At 38.6% G+C, this 14664-nt stretch overlaps 1 protein-coding gene across 2 annotated transcripts in view; it reads right to left on the reverse strand.

Moving 5' to 3' along the window:
* The window catches only part of LOC124642413 (gamma-aminobutyric acid type B receptor subunit 1), a 44236-nt gene that overhangs the window by 25036 nt on the left and 4536 nt on the right, over positions 1-14664 (reverse strand). For both annotated transcript variants that reach the window (XM_047180829.1, XM_047180823.1), the window contains exons 3-6: positions 14134-14304; positions 10829-11045; positions 2470-2638; positions 394-509 (exon numbers count right to left, since the gene is read on the reverse strand). In XM_047180829.1, coding sequence (XP_047036785.1) covers positions 394-509; positions 2470-2638; positions 10829-11045; positions 14134-14304 — 673 coding nt within the window. The remainder of the gene's footprint in view (positions 1-393; positions 510-2469; positions 2639-10828; positions 11046-14133; positions 14305-14664) is intronic.

A 14664-nucleotide genomic window follows, 5' to 3' on the forward strand; every position in this document is an offset into this window, starting at 1 on the left:
GAGTTACAGGGGGGTCGAATTTGGCCCGAAATGGTTCGTGTAATATAACCCACGGCCGGTGTGTCGCTTTTTTTGCTCGAACTTGGCGGACACACTGCCGTGTGTCTAGATACGTCTAATCGCACGACACACAGCGCCGTGTCGAAGACTGCCGAATTGACACGACGTTAGACGATGCACGGCCTTCAAGCCACACCTCCGAGCGTGAGGTTTTTTCGTTACGGAATTTCTGGATTTGGTCCCCGCGCTCAAGGCCTGCGATAGAAGCTATGCAATAGCTTAAAAATAAATAGAAACCAATCATTTTTATAAGCCCTAAACTAAACCAGACAGCAAAATAACTCAGAAAAGTTTCTCCTTTAAGTTATCTGTACATAAAACAGGGGTACATACCCAAGGCGACTGCCCAAACTGCGTCGTAGGCCAGGGGTGCCTCTTGATAACCCTCGGGATATCTCTCGCCGTCGATGTCGTAGCCAGCTTCGCGTAAAGCCTCGTTCAGTCGCGATCTGTTTAGATAAAACATTGTTTTTGCTGTACCAAATCAGACGGGATGCTTGGAAGGGAATATAAAGCAACGATCCCGGATGTAAGATTACGTATGTAGTGTTTTTTCGTAAATGGTATCTTTGGAACGTGTTTTTGTAAATGTACGGTATCTGTATTGTGAGATCATTTCGACCGATTTGAGCTTTTTTTAACATTTCTTAGGACTAAAAATCTACTATTGAGACTAGCACACGGTAGGTGTATAAAGTAAAGAAGTAAGGAAAGGGAAAAGTACATAGTGCGGCAATAAAAACGTCATTGGAAAGGCGTAAAAATGCATAACAATTACATGTCGTGTTCTTGTGACCTATAAATAGCTCAAGTATTCTATGCACTCGCTGTACACATTCTAGCACACGTTGCGTTATGAAGGCGATAAGCACAGCTATTTACAGAATTGAATAAAACAACCTGTTTAAAATAACTCAGATCTACTGGACACGTAAAAATATTTCCCCTCATTGAACCATTCCGACTAATATTATTTGGACAAGAGAGATTTCTGTTCATTAATATTAATGATATGTAAATGAGTATGTACATTTGGTATTCGTATTAATGGTTGAGTTCATGTTTCATAAAAAGGGCGAGAAATATAAGTATTGCTCCGCTGTCGAGCACTGGGGTCGCGTAAATATGAGTGGCTGCACAATACTGGAATCTTACAGTTGCATTGACGTAGTGTACGTGTATTTGTGCGCTTAGCAAGTACGATGAAAAGCTTATTGCTGTGGAGCCTCCGGAGAGAGCCCGCCAGTACTTAGCTTTGTTCAGAAGACGTACGGCGGCGTGCGCTTTCTTTTACTTTTCCTAAGAAGTGTGTACAGCAAAGGATACGAATGGATCAGAACAGCTGTAGCTATGAAATATTAACTGTACCAAATAAGTACAGTACTTTTCGCAAAACATTAAGCAATAAAATGCCTCAAATTATTTTGTGTTCCAGCCCATTAATTCCTGTCACACAGAAAAGCCTACGTAAGTGGATTTAGTGGGGAATTCCAACCGGATTATTCTTATCCTAGACCAGCTAGCGACCCCGAGCTTTAAGCTTCTAGCCCAACAGAAACTGATAATACTGTAAATAGGTTACGTATAGTGTGTTTTGGAGAAACTTTAGATTAATGTGTTGACTTGAACTATGTTAGTACTTAATTAATTTATTAACTACAAGTAAGCAGGATTTATATTTTACAATTGATTCATTTTACACCCTAATGGCAACTTTTAACCGATAGCAAATTGCAACCTTTTTGTAAAAAAGGAATAGCTCTACAACGGGTACCTCATTACGTGTAAGGGTCGCGTTTCACGCTGTAGCTGGTATTAGAAGTCTTTTCTATTTCATCACAAAGGCACCTCGTAACGTACGAGAACAACCTAATATATACAGCCTCAAAGCTATATTTCCCCATCGTTTCTCGCAATTACTATGCTAATGTTCACTGAAGCATATTTTATTATCTTCGAGAAGCACAAAGTATATCCAAAATCCGCCACTGAAGTTAACGGAGATATAACAATAAAGTCCCGCCGCGATTCGCGATATCGCATATCTCAAGGCATTTTTAACTTGAAGTGTCGCCTCCACGAAGAAAGAATAGAATATTATGTTTTAACGCACAAAACTGGTTTTATTTAGATTGCATCGCGTAAACGTGCTCCCATATATTTAGAACTGTTTCATAGAAAATTATTGTCACGCACTGACGGCTGAGCGTCTACAAAAATAACAAGATTGCCGGAATATCTTATGTGGAAATGGATTTGTTGTTCTTCCTTTTAAAGGATATTCTGACAGTCAGAATAAATAAATTGAATATTTTATTTGCTTTGCTGTCGTAGTATACTCCATAAATTATGTTTCTTGCTATAGAATAGTATACCTCGTACGTATTCGTACGGTTGTTCATAACTTACCGAAAATCTTCCGACGTCATTCCAGAGATGGTAGTTTGGTTAGAGTTCTGGTTCCACATGAGAGCCTCCGTAGTTAAGTGACCCTCAGCTGCCTCCCGCATCTGTTCTGGTGAGCAATCGATGCCTTCTTTCTCCAAGTTCGTTTCGAACCAGTTATCTTCATACCAACCTACAGAAAAAATACAAGATGGTGTCATTCAGATTCATCTAATTTTAATAATTCTGTGCCAGAAATATCTGCTCAGTTTCGGCTAAAGTAAGGGAAAAAAATTGTTAATTCAAAACACAAAATTAACCGTAAAATTCCTTTAACTTTTTTGAATCATAAATGCTCAAACTTCGTCCATTAGAACGTAGTTACGGTTCTTATAGTCTCATTGGGGAAATTCATTAATTTATGTACCTAATTACTTAGAGAGCAAAGAAGTTTTCCTTAATCCAACAGAAATCATTACCTTAGCTGGTTCATTTAATTAAGAAAGCCTCCATGGATGACAAATATTGGCATTGCTTGTAACAACCCAAATTGAATGGGAGTAAGGTTGTGTAACTTCCCCGTCTACCACAAACGAATCGTCGGCCTTTTCACTAAGCTGACCTTTACGACTTGCACGGAACGATAAGCAATCGACTCACTGTTTTCGATCTTTTTCACCTCGAAGCTTACCTACTCCGAAGTTCTTAAAAATACGGTAACTAAAAAAATGTAGGCGTGAATTTGAAACACCATTTATTGTTTGCATAGCATGTGACAGACTGTGGACATGAGTTGTTCATTCATTTACATATTGTTTGTTACCTACAAAAATAATGTAATGAAAAACGTCATATCGTGTTGAAATTCAATTTTGTATAAAGTATTTATTTATTTATCACCGCAACCCTAAGTGTGAAAATATGAAAGTCCAAATTATCATAACGCCAATTATTTATTCAAGAATAAGAGGGAAATTATTTCCCTTTATTTAGCGTTTACGGCGGGGCTCACCCTCGACCATTATTTATCCCCTTTCTCTATCCATTTCCTTTGTCCTGTTTGTTGGTACAACCTGATGCGAACAAATGTGTGTTTGCTATGTCATCTCCACTTTGCTTGAAGCTATGTATTTTCATGAAAGTCAAGCTAAATGTTTTTGAGTGGCAATATAACTTTTTCATACTTTTTCTAACATTTGAAATTGCGTCATAAAAGAGTCTTGGCGTTTCTAAATTTTTATACTTGCTCAAAGTTTTGACTCGCCGGCGGTTTTATTTGTTTGTGACAAATAAGGTTTTTAACAACAATTTTTTAGTCATTTTTCTTCTGTGACTGGTTTTATGTGTGTTCTTTTTATCAAAACACAAGTTAAAATATGTAATTTATTTCAAAGTTCTTTTCCAGGCTTCCATTTGTTTTTAGTGCTCAGTGGAACGTTCTAGTGACCCAAATGTATGCTAATAAAGAATAAACAAAAAGTATTGTGTTTAATATTGTAGCCCGACAAGGTCTCGGTCGTGTTGTTTTTTCAAATGATCTGCGATATTGTCTGTTAATGGTATTCAAATGAAAAAGAAATGGATCACACAATTTTGTCTAAAATATGTAGGGATTTAGATTTATTAGGACAGAACGTCATAAAAAATTGCAAGCTTGAAACTTACATCTTCCTCAAGATGGGAAACGTGTCGATTATTTTTATATGAAGTGATCTCTTAGTGGGCAATTTTATGCCATCATAAACTTTTATTACGGAAGAGAAAAGATTCTCGGAGCCTATATTAAGGCCAACCGGACGTTGATAACCTGCCGAACTTGGGATGACGTACCTTTGGCAGGATGCCAATAAGCCAGCCGCACAAGTGTGTACACTTATCTACCGAGTCTCGAGACCCACCTTGAACTAATTTGGACCACTGTTCACGACGTTGACTTGAAACTGAACCATATTATAATACCCAGGCACGCCCCGCTCATTACTGAGAGTACAACGCTGTCAATACAGGCGTGAATATACCTCATTATACTAAATCAATGTGGGCACAAGAGAGGAATGTAAATGTACCTAAATTGGATACATTAATGAGAATTGATTCAAAAGACAATCAACATCCGAAACAGCCGCCACGGCACTCGCTGTTGCTGCGGCGGGCCCGGAGTCATGAATACACAAATGGCCTTTATTGGGACTGCTTTCGTTATTACAATTTTAGAGTAGGTACAAAAATATTTGACGTGATTTGGTTTCACAATTAAGTACTTACCCATTGGTCGAGATATACGCGGATGATAGAAATAAAAAAAAAACATAAATTGACTATAAACTGTCACTCCGGAGGACGAACTCAGAAAGCCGTTGAACAAACTTTTAAATCGAGTTGACATATTAGAACGACTACGCTTGCCGAATTTTCAGCTACAGGGCCACTTTTGGATTTTTACTTCAAAATGGTTGTTGTTGCAAATTCTGAGACACTGAAGTTTATTTAGGATTTTCTTTACGCTTTGTAATTACATTTTAACGTTGACTATAAAAACCAATGGCAAAAGTTTACAAGGTAAATAGCTAAATATTTATTTCTTAAATTGCCACTATAAAAATACTTAGGTGTTTAATTTACCACTTTCTGTTTTTGTGTTGTATAAATGACTAAAAACTCATTAACAGTAGGTTATACACAATGTTACAGCAAAACATTGGTTCATTAACATTAAAATTGTAATTACTTTCTCGTTCCTTTTTGGTCGGGATGTTTTTTTAACGTTTACCTAAACGAATAAGGTAAACGCGGGTGAAGTCGTCATGCCCCAATAGTCGTCAATTAATCTAAAAACTTTTATTTATTATTTCTACTGAACTTAAAATGGCCCGGTTTATATGTCAACATATTGTTGATAATATATTGCACAATTGAAATTACAATACGGGGTTTTAACATTCATGGCGTCTGAGATATGTTATTCGAAAAGTGTGTGCCCTAACAAAATAGTTTTTTCATGAAGTTCAGCTGTCAAAAGTGAAACTCAGCACGTGGTTTTGTGCTTTGATTTACATAACTCCAGTGGGGTCTGTGGTATGTTTCTTTGTTTAATTAGATAGTTAAGTTTATTTGCTAACGATGTAATATGCAATTTGGAATACTTTTAACATAGAAGATATATTTTTTTAATGTGACATCTATTGGTACTTTAAAACTCCTATTTGACCCAAAACCCGTCAATTTTAGAATTATTATGGCGACTACTGGGACGTGCTCAAAAGTTGCACCTAAACTCGTCATAATGAGGATATTTTGTGTTTTACAGTACAAAATGCGAATAAATAGCTAATATCGGGACTTTTACAAAATTGTTATCTCTCTAGAACAAACATATTTAAGGTTTAGAGTACATTTGTTGATAAAACTGCGTTTCTTTAAAGCTTTTTCTTAGGGGTACATTTTACTCTCCTGGTTCTAGATGCACGTACACAGTCATGTTATTCGATTCAATTAATATGTTTCTTAATGGTTAAATCCCCTGTTTCCTATAAGTATGCATTTTCTACGAGTATCTTTTTTAGGTATATATTGGCCGCTGTAGGCCTCCGCCATTCGATTAAGGACACACGATACATATCTACCGCTTTGGGTACAACTACCACTAGCCTTTGTTTCTACTACGCTTGGATTACAATTTGTGGCAAGCAAAAATTGACTGTTCTTACACTATGCTTTTTGTTTGAAATAACTGCATGTCGTCACGCGTATTGTACCGCGTCTCCCTAACTTGCTTTAATAGCGTCTGTATAAAAATTATGTCATTCAACTAGTTTTGACGCAAAAAATATTAAAATCAGTTTTAAAACTAAGATGACATAGCTTCCATCGCTGTCACTGCTTTGCTTGTCGTATTCGATATTGATGGGTAAAGAGTAATCTTATAGTTATCGGCACGAATCTTGAGCTCTGTCTGTCTGAAAACTAATACAGTGCATCAAAAAATTGTTCCTCATCGCTGTCACTGGGTAATGTACCCAAAAGGCTGGCAGAATTGCCACGTTGGATGGCAATGCTCAACCTCTGTGCGAAATAAAAGCCAGCCTTTGGGTCCCGTGAAGTGTCAACCAGGCGCTGGGAAATATCCTTGGCAAGAAGGCGGGCTCTTGGACCCCACGGCCCAAGAGTTTCAACCCCAAACGGCTTGAACATGTACTTGAATATAAGGTTACTATATTTGCGCCGCTTGAGGTTCTCTGCTTGTGCAGCGGCGGAGCCAGCACAACAAGCAGTTCCGGAATGGGAGAGTTCCGGGAGATGGCGCAAGAGTGTCGATGCATGTCGCGTCCCACACTAAAGTCCTACCCAAATTCCACGGAAATAGCGACATGCCGTCTGGTCTCTTGCCATTGTCGCGTACCAAGCCATTTGGTTCGAGTATGGCTGGTACGCCGACGGCAACAAGAGCGCGACGGATCACGTCGTTGATGTTAGCATGTCGTGGTATGCGGCCGGCACTGCGGCTGCACGACTTTCCAAGCACTTAAAGCCTCGGTCAGACATGGCACCTCAAAATTGACCAGTGTGGTGGTCTCACAGACTTTCATATTTCCAAAAATAATAAAGGGGGAAATATTAAAACTAAGTATCAAAAAATTCATCCGCATCGCTGTCAGCGGGGATCATGCCCAAAAGGCTGGCTGCATTGCCACGCTGGATGGCAATGCATATCCTTTGGCCGAAGTATAGGCCAGCCTTTTGGTCACGAGTGGACTCCACATTTTCATGTCATTTATGCTGGCGTGTCGTGCCATGTGACCAGCACTTTTGCCACAGGAAAGACCATGGTGCCCAAGGCAGTCCACAGATTCGCCGCACTGACAGCGATGCGGAGCCCCAGTGGGAGCGCCGAGGCGTAGGCATGTAGCGAGCCGGAATGTTGTGTCACCCAGCATGGTCCCAACGCTGGGTGACGGTAGTGCGTGAAGCCATAGCCTGACTCCCACTCTCCCACAGCCAGTAGCACGCTCAGCAGTATTGACAGATGTTTCAATTAGTCTCGTCAATCTGCAGAGCGGCTCGTCCCACTGTCTCTGGGAAGCCGGGTTGTCAGGGAAGGCTGTATTTGGGTAAGTCACTTTCCAGGCGTTCATACCATGCACCTCAGAATCGACCAGTGAAGGGGCTAAAATTTTGCTGGTCAACTCCTTAGTGCCGCAGACCGAGGATAGGAACGCTGGTAGACTTAAACTGGAAATTTTGCGGACGCCGAGGCCACCGAATCTGATCGGAAGGGTGGCTTCGCGCCCGTGTCGACGGCGCGCGTTGTTCCACGCGCTCCTCAAAGAGATGTCAGCAACCCCAGCGGGGCCCAGCAGGGCCAAGGCCTGCCGGGGCTGCGGGTTGTTCGAAAGAGATACCGCGGCCCTGGTACATAAAATGCCTATGACGGAACACGACGGTTTTTAGTCAGTAAGAGTCTGACACTTCCTCACCGCTGCTAACCCACAGCGGGAGGAGTCATTTAATGATTTTTGACGTCGTTAAAAAAAAAGGTGGCTTGAAGCCACGCTCGGTCGTCCAAGGCCAAATTAAAAAGAGATGAAGGATAGTACGGATAATTTGGTCAATTCTGTCTAAAAGACTTCCATAAGGGAGAGGAGCGAAGGTTGTATATAAATTTTGGGAAAACACAATATTGGTTTTGCAATTTAAATATTTTAATAGTAATAATTTTACTCGTGCTACATATGCACATTGCACATGACTGCATGGTTATATGATTGATTACGAAATATAACATATATTTTATAGACTTATTTTGTGATTCCCAGCGTTTGATAGATAGGAATATAAATTAAAATGTAATATAATATAATCTGTTTTATTGAATACTTGCTCTTGTAAGAGATTATGACCTGCTATTCTAAATAGGGATTTGGTTTTCTATCTATCTACCTAATGTTTCAAAGGCACAAGTATGCTTAACAAAGTCAAGCACAAAAAAAATGTACATAACTTGAACTTTATGTTCAAGAGCAAAGAGTTCACATTAGCATTAAAAGTTGACGAGTACTGGGAATATTTGACGAGTATCCGTACAAATCAGACGACTATTGGTACAAATCGCCCTTTTTTTACTTTTGCCTTAATAAGTACATAAACCCATGAAAATGACTAAAAAAACATTAATTACTTAGAATAACGAATAAATACTCTATCACGTCATGCAAAAATTTTCATTTTATATTGAATATTTAACACACAGTAGCGCTTCAAAGTCGGTGATTTCCGAAATCCGACGAGTATTGGTACGTTTACCTTAATACATTTACCTAAATTAAATAACATGAAATACTCCGGGGACATGTTATTTACTCATTAGATTAAGTGGACGCTGACCTGAGCTGTGTTCACACAATCCCACAGTTTGGTAACTACCGTGCGAGAGGGAGACATTCTTAAAAATATCCATTTTGTTATTTTATTAGGCTCTCGAGAGCCGTTAACGACTCTCCTCTGTTCTTCACTTTATCCAAGATTTTTTCTCACTTCCATTACTGTAGCTGGCTGCTTGTGGTTTATCCTATGAGAGTTTATTCGGGAAATTCATTAATAAATATTTCAGTTACATGCAGGAGACATTTATAAAATAGAAAGAACTACATTGTAGATTGAAAGATACACATCAGTTGTCGCATTGTGTATTGCGAAACATGTGTTTTTAATTTCAAATAGTTAGAACATAAAAGTACCTAGCTAACATTGTAACATTGAGCTCTCATCTAGTTCTGATGATATCTTGTGACAAATATTTTACTTGATACCTACATCTCACGGTTACAACGGTGGAGGTAAGTAATTTTTAAAGGATAATACTCGTATAATTTATAGCGCAAAAAACTGTAGGTACACACCAACATTTGCGTTATTACGTTTTCATGAAAGCACCGTATTTCTTTTTATCCTTGTTCATAAACAACATCGAAATGAATTGTATCCGCAGCCTCGTGAGCCACGGCGACGAACGTTGACACTCTCTTATTATTCCTTTCATAATATTGCTCACAATTTATAACGCTTATGACTTACGCGGCCATTGTACGTTTTAATGATGTGCTGTTGTTTTATTTAAATTTAAAAAGAATGCGATATTTAAGGACCTGTCGAGCTCGGGCCTAAGTAAGAGCCTCATGCGGCGATCTATAATAAGGTTAAGAGTTAAATATGATTTATTTCAGTAGTACATATTATGATTGCTGAAAATGTCAGAGTTATCCTAAATTATGCAATTCAAGTAGCTGCACATATTATGATTCTCTCAGATTACCTGGTATCATAAATGAAAATTCGGTGTAAATATAATAAAGAAGAAATGTCACCACCACTGGGCTACTGAGTTTTATATTTCATTTCAGAATAACCTACCGAATATAAAAGAAACAAAGTGTGGAAAGGTGAAATGTTATATGATATGAAGAAAATATACGATTACGTGGCACTTATTGCTCAACGAATGCAAACGTGTTTTTGTACGAAGGCCACCATAAGCCATTTCCGCGTAGAAGAATTATTACGGTTCTAGAACCTCTAACAATGTGGAAATCTAAGGAAATTTCTTTAAGTTTTTTTACAATCAGTATTTTAACCAGAGTTGGAAAATGTGTTTTGATAAATTGCAGTTCTTAGAGTCGAAATATATTTTAGCTTTAAGCGCGCGAGATACTTTATCGGAATTTTAAAAGAGCCATAAACTATAGAGCCTTACTGGGAGCCACCTCGTATAGTATGCAATTTAAAATGTTTATGGAAATGAGATGCTTTGATAAGTATTTCATACGGGAAATGTTTGTGAGATTATAATTAATAAGTTTATGACTGAAATGGCATGCGTCCACTTAATGGAAAAGTCGAAAAACATTTTCCTTTTAGAATTATCTCCAGCTTATAGAAGAAGATTGAAAGGCACGTTATTGAGTGGCTTTTTAATGTAAATCCGACGGTCGGCAACAGTCACAGGGCGACTCAGCGCGCTTGTTTATGTAAACATTTTATGAAATTATAATAGCGCCGACTCGTGTTGACGCGCGTATGAAAAAGGATGATCTTCCGCTTATGTGTCAGCGCCCGGAGACCCGGCCTTTTGGATAATGCTATTTACGGGTTTACTGCAAAATAACTGAAATTCCCTGGGGAGGCTAAGTAATTTTTTTCATAGTTTATTTTATGTACCTGTATAGGTTCACATCATATACCACTAAATAGCATGTATCATTTTTTACCATTCACAGCTGTTTAACCATTCAAAAAAACAACTGAGACTTGTAATGTTGACGTGCTTGATGCATTTTTATGTAACCTCAACGCAGTGTCAAAGAAAAAATACTATATTATAATAACTTACCAATAAAAAACCAGACATAAGATTTTCCATATAATCGATGTTTGTAGACTTCACACAGCACGCGCCGCGCCGCGACCACATAAAACAAGCCGACGATAACTCGCGCGTCTTGTCGCCGCAGGTTACGCACGGCATCCGCAGGGTCGGATAGGAACGATTGTCGCGTGACGATCTCGATGCCCGCCTTCTTACAGTGTGCTTCCAAGTCTTCCACGGTCTGCGAATACAAATATCGTTTAAGAAGGTAGAACCAAAATAAATATCAGTACCTGTAAGGTTTGAATCTGATAAAAAATCTTTATTTTAGGTTGGGTAACAAAAATTGAGTGGAAGTTATCCAAAACTTTATTAAGGACCAAAATGCGAGTACGTATATGTACGCCATTGACACATAGGAATCCCGGATATTACTGTTTCAGTGCGTAACTTCATGCGTCGCTGGATTTCATTCGAACCACGTTGGAAGGCAAAAAAAGAAAATCCACAAGTTCAAAAATCACATGTACTAAGATTGGCTCAATAGCGTCATTCGAAAGGAAATTCGAGTCAAACTGAATTTTCTTAACTCCTCAAATCCTGCGTACTAAAGTGGCTGCGGAATAAGTGTTTGTATGTAAATTGGATCGTTTAGGGTTTTTGCCCTGATCCCCGTCAATACGAACGAAAATGAAAACCTTTATTATACAAATATTTGGGGCGTTAGTTGTTTTTATATGCGTGAACTCTAGCAAAAATATTTCTTCAGCGCGGTGAAAGCAGAACAGGAGCGCAAGAACGCTTCAAACCCACTTATGCAGAAAAAACCGGGGCCGCTCTAATTACATTGAAACCAGCGTGAAAGGCCTCGCTCCATTCATTGCGGGTAACTATACACTATACACACCCTTCGTTATGCTCGCGTGCGCTATATAAATACGTGCTTTACCTGACAAAAACGCCTACAGCCTCAATGCATAAATCCACTGCTACATCATAATATTTCATTTTCTCATTGTCGTTAAAGTTTTCACCGCTCCATGAAAAGCTCTTCTGAAAGAATTTATATAGATTTATTGCTAGGCGAAAGCTATGTATTTTATTAAATGCCCACCTCTTTCTCTTACGAGGTATAACCGCTAAGTACCTTCTTTTTAAGAGAAAGGGACATTTCTTGAATTTTATTTTGAGTGAGTCGCGTATTTGCTACTACAGAATTACATCTAGTCACGTTCCGAATGTCAGTATACCTATTTATGTGCCATTAAGTTTAAAAGCATAACTTCAATAACAACTTAATTTAAGTGAAATAGCGCTAAGAATGAACATTTTGCCTTAACATTTTGTACTTGAATAAAAAACAGTTATTCACAAACCATTTGTTTTTATATTACAGCGATATAGCCAATTTAACGTAATTTTTATAACATGCCATAATAAAATGACGCCACATTATTAACGTCTCAGTTTATTACACAAACAAAGGCTCGAGATACGATAAACAGATAAAAACAAACACGTACCGAACAGAGAGCTACTCATGAATATTTTCAATATAAATATATCTGTTACAGAGAACACTTTCAGCCGACTTCACTCGGATTCGTTTATTCCTGCTAGCTACGTCCGCACTCACTGAATAAATACCGTTTCATCTATGAAAGTATTCAAGAAGATACGAGCCACTCGGATTCAGTAAATACTATAGTTCGGCCATTCAGAGAATGCGTTCCTGACACGTCGCGATTGAACTGACGACGTAACTTTGCAATGGCGTTGCAGTTACGATAAAAATATTTTTGCTGGTTGTTTACCGTTTTAACAATTGAGGAGCATTAAAACAACATTATTATATCAATAATCAATGAATGTTATTACGTCGTCAGTTCAATCGCGACGTGTCAGGAACGCATTCTCTGAATGGCCGAACTATAGTACTTTTACGTTTCATATTTTCACCCTTTGAATTTCATATTGTGGCTAAAATTGGCCTACAGCGAGATAAGTAGGTCGCTAGCGGATGTCGCATAGAGGTAAAAAATGTCCAGTTATGTCCATTTATCATGTAAGACGCATTGTAGTCCTGGCTCACTCGGGGGCGATTATTTTCCCTTTATAACCTTTGTTACAATATATGTTACGAGAGGGTTTGATACCTCCGGCGATCCTAAATGCCTGTTTACTAGTATGGATTATCGAGTCATTATATGGGTTAAGTTTTAACTTATGTATATGCTAATGCTGTGAAACTTAATATTTAAACTAACAATGTAATTTGTTAAAAAATATCTACTGATTTTGAAATTGAAATCACGTTATCAGATACTTGTAGAGCAGCGATTCTGTGGATTTAGGTTTTTTGTTAAAGTATCTCAGATATTCCTTTCATGTTCTATCAACGAGATGACGTTATAACCCACAAGCCAGTAATAATAATATGATCTGTAATATTATTACAGAGAGTTGGGAGCGCGATAGTATAAAACTATTTCCAATATTCCCTTCGCTCTCATATACAGTGAGTAACTGAGTACTGCCTCTCCTAGTGGCGCTAGTTATACTTAATACTATTTTTACTGGTTATCGATATTTGGGCGGAGTGGATTGCCACTTTTTCCTTTGACATTCTGGCACAAAAGTGCACACGTTTCTGAAGTTTTGAAAATCGCTTTAACGTTTCCCAATAAGTGACGAAGTCGAAATCGTCGAACCGCTGAAGGCCAATCACGAAGATCGTTTGTCAATCGGCAACAAAGCGCTTAGCGTGTCATACTCCACTCGATGTCGATACGAACAACTACCGATCGAACGGTTTAAGTCACGCAAGCGTTGGAAACAACCGACACGATATGGTACCCCCACATAATCACTCGACTCCATATCACTCCGTATTATCGCGGATTCACTGCTCCACAGGTTGAATTATCGAAAGTTAATGTAATGTAAAGATAACATGTGTAGCAGACGAAGACGGCGTTAGTTTGTGTTACAACAATGAATAACAAGCGCCTGAAAATGTGTTTCCTTTTGCACGATCTATCTAGTTTTACAATACCCCAAGCATCGAAATCTATTATGGTGGTTGGAATGGTTTGAACCGAATAAATTTAAGTTTGCCCATAAAATGGAAACGTTTTATCAAGGGAGACATGGCTGGGGAGACGCAAACTCGGTCCGGTTCAGTGAGGCCACAATTACTTTTCTATTTCTTATGTAAACCTCCATTCTACTTGTTTACGCTTGTTACTTGCACGAGGACAAGATTGACTGAAAATTGTGCTGTCGGTTTACTATAATCGTCATTTCGTTCGGATTTTGAGTGTACTCACCGAAATGAAGACTTCCTCCGCTTGCTGCAAGATGGCGATTCTCGACCAGCCGAACTTCTGCATGAGCTTGATCCGCGTGGGGTTGTGAACTGTGGCCGATGGATGCGTGCGGAACAGCGTAGGAAAGCGTGCGCGGTCTGAGAGCGCCGGCGATGACGCGCCGTAGCACAACTATAGTAGAACAAATCCTTCAATTATTCCATTTATACATACATTCAGTAAAAACAACTACTGAACAGAAGAACATAAACTGGGTAATCTGATTTGGACAAGGCATAACATTAGCCCTGTGCCAATGTAATGTCCAAGCAAAGATAACAAAAATTAAACGTTACCGCGCCCTCTTTATGGGAATTCATTTTGCACTTAACAGAATTTATGTCACAGTACGAGAATAATGGGCACGTATAAGCGATTTCATAACACATACGAAATTGCTTTGAGTATATTCGTAGAAATTGTGTTACACTTTATCTCACGGGATTGACAAAATAACCTAGAGTTTATTTTGTCTGAGAGGCTTTTTATATG

The sequence above is a fragment of the Helicoverpa zea genome, chromosome 2 (assembly GCF_022581195.2).
Source record: "Helicoverpa zea isolate HzStark_Cry1AcR chromosome 2, ilHelZeax1.1, whole genome shotgun sequence".
Classification (NCBI taxonomy): Eukaryota; Metazoa; Arthropoda; class Insecta; order Lepidoptera; family Noctuidae; genus Helicoverpa; species Helicoverpa zea.